General features: G+C 45.3%; 1 protein-coding gene across 2 annotated transcripts; it reads right to left on the minus strand.

Annotated features, from left to right (window-relative positions):
* Positions 1-726: 726 nt before the first annotated feature.
* On the minus strand, positions 727-12265 carry LOC132867868 (endonuclease domain-containing 1 protein-like). Of its 2 annotated transcripts, none has more exons than XM_060900839.1 (2): positions 11910-12265; positions 727-1159 (listed from the first exon to the last, which is right to left on the minus strand). In XM_060900839.1, exons 1-2 carry the CDS (start codon positions 12198-12200, stop codon positions 995-997), a joined length of 456 nt encoding a protein of 151 aa, XP_060756822.1. In that variant the 5' UTR covers positions 12201-12265; the 3' UTR covers positions 727-994. The 2 variants fall into 2 exon arrangements, with proteins under 2 accessions (XP_060756822.1, XP_060756823.1); XM_060900840.1 differs by lacking the exon at positions 727-1159 and adding an exon at positions 9508-9743.
* Between the last annotated feature and the right edge of the window lie 213 nt (positions 12266-12478).

Here is a 12478-nt window from a genome sequence, read left to right on the forward strand (position 1 = left end):
CCCTGTCCCCCTTATTGCACCTGCCCCCTTTTGGGAACCAGACCCCGTCCCCATTGAGGGCTCCCTCCCCTTCAGCGAACCAGACCCCATCCCCTTTATGGACCCCTACAGGGACCCCATCCCCCTTACACAACCTGTCCCCTTTTGAGACTTTGTCCCCCTTATTGCACCTGTCCCCTTTTGGGAACAAGACCCCGTCCCCATTGAGGGCTCCCTCCCCTTCAGCGAACCAGACCCCATCTCCTTTATGGACCCCTACAGGGACCCCATCCCCCTTACACAACCTGTCCCCTTTTGGGACTTTGTCCCCCTTATTGCACCTGTCCCCTTTTGGGAATCAGGCCCCGTCCCCATTGAGGAGCTCCTCCTCCTTCAGAGAACTGGACCCCATTCCCTTTATTGAACCCAAAAAAGACCCCATCCCCCTTACAGGCCCTGTCCCCTTTTGGGACCCTGTCCCCACTATTGGACCAGTCCCCTTTCGGGAACTGGACCCAGTCCCTGTTATGACCTCCTACCCTTCAGGGAACTGGACCCCATCCCCTTTATTCAACCTGTCCCCTTTTGGGAACCAGACCCTGTCCCAGTTGAGGGAACCAACCCCCGTTCAGGCCCCGAACTCTTTGAGGACCCCGACCCTCATTCAGGCCCCGACCCCCCTTTGGATTCCGGCCCGGACCCCCCTTTGGATTCCGGCCCCGACCCCCCTTTGGATTCCAGCCCCTTTGAGGACCCCAAACCCCATTAGGATTCTGACCCCTTTGAGGAACCCTCCCCCTGTGAGGATTTGTACCCCATTAAGGAACCTGACGCCCAAATGGAACCATATCCATTTGAGGACCAACACCCCTCTGAACACCCCATCCCCCTTTGGGAACCCATCTCCTCTAAGCACCCTGTCCCCCTTAGGGAACCCTTCCCCTTTGAGAACCCCATTCTGCATTTGTAGCCCACCCCCTTTGATTGTCCCATTGCCTTCATTGGGCCCGTCCCCTTATATGCTGGTTCCTGTTGTCAGTATGATGAGTCCTGTCCAGTGCCACGGGATAAGGAGGAGGAGGGATGAAGAAGACAATGATGAAGCCCCTCCCCGTAGAAGGCAGCGATTGACTCCTGATGAATAACTTGAGGAGCTTTCATTAGGAGGCCCATCCCAATCCTAGACCAGAAGTAGAATTTTCTTATTATTTTTGAGTGAGTTATAACCCTCAACACTTCACATTCATCACCACATTTTCATCAGTAGATGTGTAGTAAGTATCTGTGGTAAGTATTTTATCCCGAGACTCATACATAATAATCATTAATTTAATAGTAACGTATTTAAGTAGTAGTAACAATTTTAGAATAAAGCAGTTCTGGCAATTACTTTTAAAAATCAGCATGTAGGTTTATATTTCTGGTTATTGTTAAAAGTATTAGTGTTTAATCGTAGGATGTCATGTATTTATGACATGGTTTTAGTATAATAAATATTATAAATTAATAGTAACCAAATTTATATATGGGAGTGGTAAAGTAGAATATATTGCATTCATGTAAATATGTAAAATATATATATTTTAAACTTATTAATATTAAAATTATAAGTTTTTAAGATAAATGGTGTGGCATCCGTCCATCTCGAGAGATGATGGTAGTGCCTTGGCTGGTCATCAGTCTACTTTTCCCCTCCTCAAGATCACTTTAAGGATCCTCCAGAGCCTGTGGAGTAACTTCAGGCAGTTCTTATATACCTTATAAGGTACCCCACTTGGTCCTGGGGCTGAGCTTGCTCTAACCTTCTTGATCGCCTCCTGGATCTCCGTCCAGCTAGGCTCCTTCCCATTGAAGTCCAGAGTTGGTGCAGGTGGATCAATCAAAGACTGGCAGTGGCCTAGATCTTGCTCCCTGGATTCGTCACCGAACGTGTCTCTGAGATACTGGTGGACTTCAGTTTTGGAGCATGAGAGCTGTTCGCTACACTTCTACCCAAGCAGCTGTTTTGTGAACCCAAATCAGTTCACTATAAAGGCAGTTCGTTTCCTGGCCCTCTCTTTCCTCTTTCTCCTGTGCCACTCAGCTCTCCTTAAGGTCATGAGCTTCTTGCGGAAGATGTTACGCAGCTCTGTGAGAGGTCTCCTCTCCTCTTCCCTTACCTCCTTGAACCATCTCCTCAGGTTCTTCAGCTCCTGCCGAATCTAGTGGATCATATTCGCTCTGTTGCTGATGGTGTAGCGGAGCTTCGTTGCTCTCTTCTCCTCCAGCCCAAATCTCTCAGTTGCTAGGCTGATGATGATGGTGGTCATTGTCTGGAGGCATCAGTCAACTTCACCCTTGGCTGTTGCTTCCAAGATGGACTCGGCATCGTCGTCGAACTGGAGCCACTCCTCCTTGTTGGCTTGGGGCCACTTGACCCGATGACGTTCTGATGTTCTGTGTGGGTTTGGGGCTTGTGTCACTTGGAGGTTCAGGGCACTGTGGGTTGACTCCGGGCCTAGTTCCTCCTGCATCTCACCAGGGTTGTTCCTTGTGCACTGTAACACATGTACTGTCTGCACACATTGCATCTTGGCCTGGTGGATCTTCAGGCCACGTGGGTTTTTGTACACTTTGCCACAGAAGCATTCTGTACTCTTAGTTGTGTTTCCATTGCTGTGTGTCGGTGTTCTTTGGTCCGTCCGAATGGGCTCCTCATCCTCCCCCCTCTTGGGGATAGGAGGATGTCATGCTTTTATGAGAATTTTTTCGTATAATGAACATTATAAATTAATAGTAATCAAACTTATATCCGGTAGTGGTAAAGTAGGGTATAATGTATTAATGTAAATATGTAAACATACATATATGTATATATTAAAAATGTTTATATTAATGATTTTAAGATTAATAAGTTTTTAACATAAATGGTGTGGCATCCGTCCATCTCGAGAAATGATGGTAGTGCCTTGGCTGGTCATCAGTCTAGTTGGGAGCAGGGTCGAGAATGGCTCAGAAATCCAGTTCTTGCGTGGCAGTCCCTTCCACAGTTGACATAGATGGAGTTGGATGGTGGGTTGAGGGCCCGCTCCCGTTGCCTCTGCTTTTGACTTCCCCTTTTGTCCTTCAGCTGCTGGTTGCGGCTCTCTTCTCCCCTCTTGACTCCAGAGCAGACTGCATGGTGCCAGTTTCTCCTACCACAAGACAGCTGTTCCCACCTGTCAGGGTCGATGTCAGTCAGCTTCATGTCACACTTACATCCATCTTTGAAGCAGAGAACTGGACAGCCCACTGAGCGTTGCCCCGACGCAAGTTCCCCATACAGCAGGTCTTTGGGAATGTGGCCGTCTTGCATAGGGCGCACATGTCCAATCCAGCAAAGCCTTCTCTGACAAAGGGTGAGATGCATACTGAGGCAGTCAGCACGCTTCAGCACAGTGGTGTTTGTGACCTTGTCACACCATGTGATGCCAAGTCCAAGACAGTGGAGGTGGACGCTTTCCAGACAGTTTTCTTGCCTGCCGTAGATTGTCCATGTTTCACTGCCGTAAAGAAAAGTACTGAGGACGTAGGTCTTGTGTACTTTGACTTTGGTGTTACTAGTTAGATAGTTGTTGCTCCATATTATCTTGTTGAGCTTGGCCATGACACCAGCAGTCTTGGTGATTCATTTGTCCAACTCGTTGTCGAGTGACAGGTTGCAGCTGACAGTGGTGCTCAAGTAGGTGAAGCTGCTGGTGACCTTGAGCATTTGGTCATCAATGCTGATGAATGGAGGAGTTAGAACATCCAGACCCATGACTTTCGTCTTCTTAATGCTGATGGTTAGACCAAATTTCTTGCAGGCAGTGGAGAACTGATCGATCAGCTGTTGGAGGTCATCTTCAGAGTGAGCGATCAGAACTGCGTCATCTGCAAAGAGCAGTTCTCTGATGAGGATGGTGCGGCCCTTTGTCTTTGCTTGTAGTCTGGCCAAGTTGAATAGCTTCCCATCGCTTCTGGTATGCAGGTGGATGCTTTCTGTGGAGTTTTTGAATGCAAAGTTCAGCAGTAGGGAAAAGAAGATACTAAACAGAGTCGGTGCTAAAACCCATCCTTGTTTGATGCCACTCTTGATAGCAGAGGGCTCTGAGGTCTCTCCATCGTAGCTGACTACACCCAGCATGTCATCATGAAAGGAGGCAATGATGCTGAGCAACTGTGGGGGGCAGCCAGTTTTGCTTAGGAGTTGGAAAAGATCTCTTCTGCTCACTAAGTCGAAGGCTTTGGTGAGATCAATGAATACAACATACAGTGGCATCTGTTGTTCCTGGCACTTCTCTTGGAGTTGTCGAACAGAGATGATCGTGTCCACCGTTGATCTCTGAGCACTTAAGGCGCATTGGGACTCAGGGTAGATACAGTTGGTGAGAACTTGTATTCGGCTGAGTACCACCCTAGCAAAGACTTTGCCAACGATGCTTAGCAGTGAAATTGCTCTGTAGTTATTGCAGTCACTGCGGTCACTTCATTTTTATACAGAGTGACAATCTTGGCATTTCACATGTGTTGTGGCACCTTGCCTTCTCTCCAGCAGAGGAGGAGCAGCTCATACAGTGGTTCCAGCAGGGCCTGTTTTCCGCATTTGATGATCTCAGGTGGTATGGCGTCCTCTCCTGGTGACTTTCCACTTTTCAAGGCGTCGATGGCTTTGGCAAGTTCTTCTACTGAGGATTCAGTGTCCAGTTCTTCTAAGACAGCGAGGCGCTCAATGGCATCTATAGCTGTTCTCTCTGGTGTAGAGGTCCAGGTAGCGCTGAACCCATTATCTCATCTGCTTGGTCTTGTCAATGATTGTTTCACCAGTCATGGATTTCAGAGTTGCAGTCTTCTTTGGTTGTTTGTTTGATTGCTTCATACATTGCCCTGATGTTACCAGTATCAGATTCTTGATGGATGCTGCTTGCCAGTTGGCACCCGTAGTCATTAGCATGTCGATGAGCAGTTTGCTGGGCTTGCTTGCGTGCAGCCCTGAATGCCAGTAGATTTCTCTGACTGGGATCTTGCTTGTAGTTGATGTGAGCCTTCCTCTTGGCGTCGATGACAGGGTCCAGTTGCGAAATGTTGGCTTCAAACCAATCTGCATTCATCTGTTCTTTCTTGCCATAAGTCTGGACAGCAGCATCATGAATGGCACTTCAGAGGAAGTTCCACCTGTCTGCAGCATTCTCTGCATGGGTATTTGGCAGCAGCTCCACGAGACATTGCATGAACTCTTGGTTTTTGGCTGGAATGGCAGCATAGCAGGTGTTAATCCGAGGCTGGCAGTTCTTCCTAGAGCGGTGGAGTTTCTTAGGCCGAAGCTTTATCTTTGAGGCTATGAGTGAGTGTTCGGTATCACAGCCAATCCTGTGGTACGCTCTGGTGTTCTGTACACTGTTGAGAGAGCTGTGCCTAGTAATGACCATGTCCAGTTGATGCCAATGGCCTGACCTTGGATGTCTCCAGGATGCTTTATGGCAAGCCTTGTTCTGGAAAAAGGTGTTCGTAATGCACAGGCCATGGTAACAGCACAGCTCTAGAAGCCTTTGGCCATTCTCATTCATCTTTCCAATGCCATGGTGACCCAGCACAGTTGGACAGGATTCTCGGTCAGCTCCCACTCTAGCATTAAAGTCTCAGAGGAGATAGAGGTGCTCAGTCGAGGGGGCTTGCTGTACTATGCGATCCAAAAGTTCGTAGAAATGGTCTTTGACTTCAGAAGAACCTTGCAGGGTTGGCGCATAGATACACACAAGGTTCACAGGGCCGGCTGTTGTAGACAGGCGCAAGGTGAGTGTGCGCTCACAACCACCTGAGGGGTATTCAATCATGCGAAGCAGCGTGTTCTTGACGGCAAAGCCAACTCCATGTTCTCAAGGGTCTTCTGTACTTTTTCCCTGACAGAAAAAACATGTAGTGTTCTTCTTTCAGTGATCCACTCTCTGGAAGACGTGTTTCTTGCAGAGCTGCTATGTCATTGTCCAACCTGTGCAACTCCTTGTCAATTACTGCTGTCTTGCGAATGTCATTGATTTTTTTGGAGGTTGTCTGACAGGCCAGTGCGCATGGTGCGCATGTTCCAGCTTGCAATTCGAAGAGCTGGAGTCTTCGCTGTGTTTCTGTGGTAGTGTCTTGGTGCAGGTTTGACAATCTCCCTGTTGAGCAAAGATGTTCTGAGCCCCAGGCACCTACTAGAGGAGACAGACCATGGTAGGGTCAGCACCTTACTGACCGGGGGCTGCCTGGTTTGAGTTGGGCAGTAGCTGAACAGTGGAACGCAATGATTCCTTCCATCGATGAAGACAACCTGTGGCATCCAACTCTTCACCAATCAAGCGGGGTCTTATAACCCGTAACTGCTGTCTTCCATGTTGTGCTCTCTCCTAGAGGTGAAACTGGAGTGACCTCTCCAGGGTGCAGGCCTGGGCAAGTTGTATGGATACCTAGTGCTGCCCAGTCAACAGGGCCCCCCCTCTCAGTCGAACCGACTGTGTCCGTGGGAATGCCGGGCATTACGTTTGGAGCCAGCTTGACTGCAGGAGTTGCCGGAAGAACATCGTCGTTGATGTTGGACTGCCTGAGGGACTCCAGCTCTAGATTTTTCCAAGGGTTGACTCCCGAAGCCTTTCTTCTTTAGGGTGTAGCCACAAGGCAGCGGAGGTTTGTGGTCAGAGTTACCCTCTCCTAGATCCCTCACAGTTCAGCGTCACCCGTGGTGTGCCAACAAGGAGGCACTGTGAGAGTCTTGATGTGGCAGCCGTAGAACCATCAGGAGAGGTCTTACGCACTCGGCCCCTCTTTTTGCTCATGGAGCTAGATGGTGGCTGCAGCTGGATGTGGGAATGACAAGCACAGCACACTCGCACAACTGCAGCACCAGAGCACACACAGGCACTGTGCATAAGAACTTATTTATTTAAGATAAGTTAGTTTAAAATTAGGGGCAGCATGGTGGTGTAGTGGTTAGCACTGTCGCCTCACAGCAAGAAGGCCATGGGTTCGAGCCCAGCGGCTGACGAGGGCCTTTCTGTGTGGAGTTTGCATGCTCTCCCCGTGTCCGCATGGGTTTCCTCCAGGTTCTCCGGTTTCCCCCGCAGTCCAAAGACATGCAGGTTAGGCTAATTGGTGGCTCTAAATTGACCGTAGGTGTGAATGTGAGTGTGAATGGTTGTTTGTCTCTGTGTGTCAGCCCTGTGATGACCTGGCGACTTGTCCAGGGTGTACCCCGCCTCTCACTCATAGTCAGCTGGGATAGGCTCCAGCTTGCCTGCGACCCTGCACAGGATAATCGGCTACAGATAATGGATGGATGGATTTCAATGCAACAATTTCATCAAGAAGCAAAGAAACAGCGGCAAATTGGCCAGTTTGTTAGTTTACAGGTAAAACTTACAATCAAATGCACCATGAGGAAGAAACTGAGTTCAGGATGATTGAAATAACCAGTTTCCATTTCCTTTTTACAACTTTCCCAATTTATCAAAATGTTTTACACATTCAGATTTTCTTTGTTATACGACTGAATTCAAAGGCCAGACTTTTACTGTAAAATTAACAGCCAAACCTTTTACATGAACAAATTAATAGCAAACTGTTTGATTATCACTAAATATGTGTTATTACTACACATTAAAGATAATTGTACAGTGTATTTTATGGTAGAATGCAGGCGGCTGTGATTGCCAGACATGTACTGAATAAAACCATGATATTTCTGTTCCCTGTAGATCATAATTTTTCGATAACTACAGCCATTTTACTGTAAAATACTGGCCAAACCGGGAAAAGTATTTTTTTTCTAAATAAACATGAATTAGAAACTAGCAAAGTACTAGAGTAACACTAAATGTATTCAAAACATGTTACTTAGACCTATTGTAAACTAAATTTACCTTTAACTCACACAGCTCAATGGAAAAGAAACTTGTACACAGACATAAAAATGGGAGTTTTGATTTCTTTTTGTTCTGTCTGGGATTTTTTTTCTGTGAGCATTGGAAAGAAGGTAATGTTAGCCAGACTGCACCATCACAGTAGCATGACGTGTGTTACAGAGTGTTCCTGTAACTGTTACAATCTTAGCTTTATGGGGGGTTTTCAAAAACCATATCATAATACACACACACACACACACACCTGATCTAACTCTAGAGGTGACTGTTGCCATGCCTACAGTGTAAAGGACTATTGCAGGAATTTCACACACAAACACTTCTCCTCCAGACCCTCATCATCTCACACATCAACTAAATAATATTTGAATATCTGTCCACTGTAATGAGCACCATGCATAAAAAGGTTAATTCCTTTCATTCTATATTGCCAAAATAAGGCAGTAATTCAGAGGAAAGTTTAAATTAGTCGTGCTCTTTTCACTGTCTTTTCAATACGTTGTTATTTGGGCTGTCAAGAGATTAAAAAACTACTAATCTAATGAATTACGTACTTTGTGATTAATTGATCTAAATGAATCCCATAAATATTTGCTATGAGGTGCATTTCTAAAATATTTCAATACTACATACACTGTACAACCTCGATAATACACCCTCTTCTGCTCCCTTTTTGGTCACATCTCCTCAGTACAACGTCTGCATATCAGTTTAATGTAAAAAGGATGTTACACAGATTGTTAAATCCTGCCTGCCCAGTTTGTGCTCAGATTAAGTTTCCATGACGGCTACGCTCAGGTGTTTTGGAACCATGACCTATACTGAACAGACCTTGGTCTTATATTACTATTGATTTGATCACAGACCTCACCAGTTCTCAGGTATTCACCACCAGTCATGTAGCTTGTTCCACCATGTATTCCAGACATATGGTCTTGTCTGGGTATTTTTATTTATTTATTTTATTTATTTATTTTTTAATTCAGACTCTACAGCAAGGTCTACATTTGACTGGTGATTGTTATACAGTGGACACGGTTGAACCAAGCATCCATCGAAGCAGTGTTGGATAATATGTAAGTAAATAAAGAAATAAATAAAGTGGCAAGTAGTTAATAATTAGAATAATATGAGTCATTTTTCTGTCTTATATGTTCATCTGTCACTGCATTTTTGTTTTCTGGTCCAATGAGACTTCACTAATACCATGAGCTTGTGCATGTCTGCGTACTACCTCTATATCCTATGGCTTATAATTCCCACCTATTTATAATTAAATAATTCTAATAGTTTATCATTTAATGCTTCTTACTTCTATATGAGACATTCCCAGTGACCCAGAGCCTTTATATAATCCACGAACGTATCACACTCACCTAAACCATCACCAACTTTCCCCCAGATGGACACATCTGCCAGGAAACTGAGGGTGAACAGAGGACTGTATTTTGCACTGAATTGTGTGGCATAATATTTTTTGAAATTTCCTTTATTTCAATGTAAAGAAATATTTCTCAAAGCTTTTCTTCTATAGAAAGTAAAAAAGAATGAACTAATATCCTTGCATACATGTATTGTTGTATAGTACGAGTATGTATCTGTATACTTTTTTTTAAGGCATGCACATGTACAAACATGACGGTAACGTAATGATTAATTTATTAATTGTCATGATGTTCCATGAATACACAAGCACAGGCAGGTTCCAACAGTGCATCGTCCTTTATGTCCTTCAGGAACATGAAATACATAAGAATCACATACATGAAGTAAATGACAGCAGGAAAGCTTTTTTTTTCTTGCATCTAAAGTCTGGAATCCAGTTTGAAATCTCATTTACTTCTAAAAGTGAAGCTCCTTGCATTGTTCAATCTAAACAACAAAAATAAAAGATTTCATGATTGTTTATTATGATTGTAACATAATGAATGAATAAAGTATACTTTTAACATACCTGCCATGTTGGAAAAGACAGGTGAATTGAAAGAGTGGTGATACATGTAATATATACAACATTGGTTATCTCATTACAGTGGCACCTGTCAAGGGGTGGGATATATTAGGCAGCAAGTGAACAGTTGGTTCCTGAATTTGACATGTTGGAAACAGGAAAAATGGGCAAGCGTAAGGATCAGAAAGCTATCAGCATTCACTTTTTCAGCAGTTTGTGCTCCAGGAACTCTTCTGTGGGATTGGACCATATGGGCTAACCTTCATGCCCAATGTGAATCAATGAGCCTTCGACACCCATGACCCTGTCGCCGGTTGTCCTTCCTTGGACCACTTTTGTTCAGTACTAACCACTGCATACCGGGAACACCCCACAGGATGTGTCATTTGGGAGCTGCTCAGACCCAGTCATCTAGCCATCACAATTTGGCCCTTGTCAAAGTCACTCAGATCCTTACGCTTGCCCATTTTTCCTGCTTCCAGCACCTCAGGGTCTGTCTCAGAAACTGAGTACTGTACCCCACTAAATATACTAAATCAATAAACTATACGGTTTTGAATGATGGTGATGGTTTTAATTTGAAATAGAATGATGAAAGAAATAATACAGATAAAACTAAATCTTTGATGTGAATATTCAGAATTTGGCAAAAATTCTGCAAATTTGTGAAAAAATGGTGGCTTGATCTGGGACATGATAAATGGTTGACTACATCGCATTCCCGTAAAATTCTGGGTGGCACGGTGGTGTAGTGGTTTGCATGGTCGCCTCACAGCAAGAAGGTTCTGGGTTCGAGCCCAGTGGCTGGCGAGGGCCTTTCTGTGTGGAGTTTGCATGTTCTCCCCATGTCTGCGTGGGTTTCCATCGGCAGGACAGTCAGGCTGTCGGTTTTTTCACTACTGCACATGCATATAACAGACATCCCAAGTCTCCCGGAAGTTCCGGGAGTCTCCCACATATTGATAATGGCTCCCTGATGCCCGCAAATCGGAGAATATCTCCCGGAATCTAGAGCAAGCGAGCAAGAGCGTGCACGCGAAACATTAATGTCTGCATCGCACAGATGACGGAATGCACGAGGGAGGCTGCGTGTGTGCGTGTTCATGTAGCGCATGCTAGATAAAGAGCATCCTGATTGGTTTACAGACATCCCAACCTGCAGATCCCCCCCCGCTGATGGGGAAAAAAGTCCAATATATTATTCATTCATCTCATTATCTGTGGCTGCTTTATCCTGTTCTACAGGGTCGCAGGCAAGCTGGAGCCTATCCCAGCTGACTACGGGCGAAAGGCGGGGTACACCCTGGACAAGTCGCCAGGTCATCACAGGGCTGACACATAGACACAGACAACCATTCACACCTACGGTCAATTTAGAGTCACCAGTTAACCTAACCTGCATATCTTTGGACTGTGGGGGAAACCGGAGCACCCGGAGGAAACCCACGCGGACACGGGGAGAACATGCAAACTCCACACAGAAAGGCCCTCGTCGGCCACGGGGCTCGAACCCGGACCTTCTTGCTGTGAGGCGACAGCGCTAACCACTACACCACCGTGCCACCCGGACTGATTTCTTCTTTTATTAAATACAGGTTTCCTCTTATCTGATACTCAAGTCTTTTTACTCTTTTTGCCTTTTCATTCACCTTCCCTCTAATTTCAAAGTAATTATATGATGGAAATGCATGTGGAAACATGTGGAAGTGTCACCCTGTGCACTGAGTGTTTGCATTTGCGTTTTAGAGCTCATCTATAAAAAGTGAAGCCACCAAAGGTTTAGCAACAACATGGCACAGGTATTTAGGCTTCATTTCTGTAGAATGGAAGTAAATGAACTAACTCAGATCAGCTGTTCTGGAACCAAAAACACAGTGTTTCCCAACTCAGGGTTCACAGACTCAGAGTTCAGGGTTCAGCTCAGAGTTTGTTAAACCTGCGAATTTGTCAAGGGCAAGGAATTGAAGATAAGGTTTATAAAAAAACGGGTGGATACTTAGACTTGAATATTCAGTTAAGCAGTGGTGCATATTGCATATTTTTCAGAACTGATCCTGCTCACTCTCCAAAGAAGAAAAACATCTTACCTGAGGTTCAATGAACCAGTTGCTGCTTTTTCGTCCATCCTGGCTGCGACAGTTGTTATCAAGAATGTAGGCACTGTACACAGGAATCTTGTGGTATGTTGAGTAAAGTGAAGCATAGAAACACCCACCGTTCTTATATTTCTGGCAGATTTTCTTGGCATTTTGATCCATTCCCTGTGGTTCAGTGCGCTTATAAAAGAACTTACGGCACCCGTTAAAATTATTAACAACTTCTGCCCAAATGGGCACTTCTGCCAGGGTCATGAAGATGAACAGAGCCAAAATGATCATGGTGTAAAGTTCTGGAGGCAGTCAAGTTCTGTCAATTCTTTTGCTTACATTCCCCTTGTCTGAGGCCTGAGTCGACCAACCAATCACATTCTGATGTTGCTGTGACGATGCGCACCGCTTGACCTATCGTTTCTCCGCAGAGGCGGGACTACCAACTGCTTGGTTGCTGTATTTGGATGAATTTCGATTGCCTGCGTAGTTACTATCCAAGCGCACTAGGTAGTGCACAGAGTAATGGCATCGTGTGCGGCACATGTAGTGCCCTACATGTTTAAGTG

This window comes from Neoarius graeffei, chromosome 19 (assembly GCF_027579695.1).
Source record: "Neoarius graeffei isolate fNeoGra1 chromosome 19, fNeoGra1.pri, whole genome shotgun sequence".
Classification (NCBI taxonomy): domain Eukaryota; kingdom Metazoa; phylum Chordata; class Actinopteri; order Siluriformes; family Ariidae; genus Neoarius; species Neoarius graeffei.

What these genes read in the sequence shown, in the direction of transcription:
- LOC132867868 (XM_060900839.1), bottom strand. Translation starts at nt 12,200, where the DNA reads ATGATCATTTTGGCTCTGTTCATCTTCATGACCCTGGCAGAAGTGCCC. An exon ending in ACTGGTTCATTGAACCTCAG is followed by an intron (nt 1,160 to 11,909) that starts GTAAGATGTTTT and finishes CTTCTGGTCTAG; the next exon opens with GATTGGGATGGGCCTCCTAA.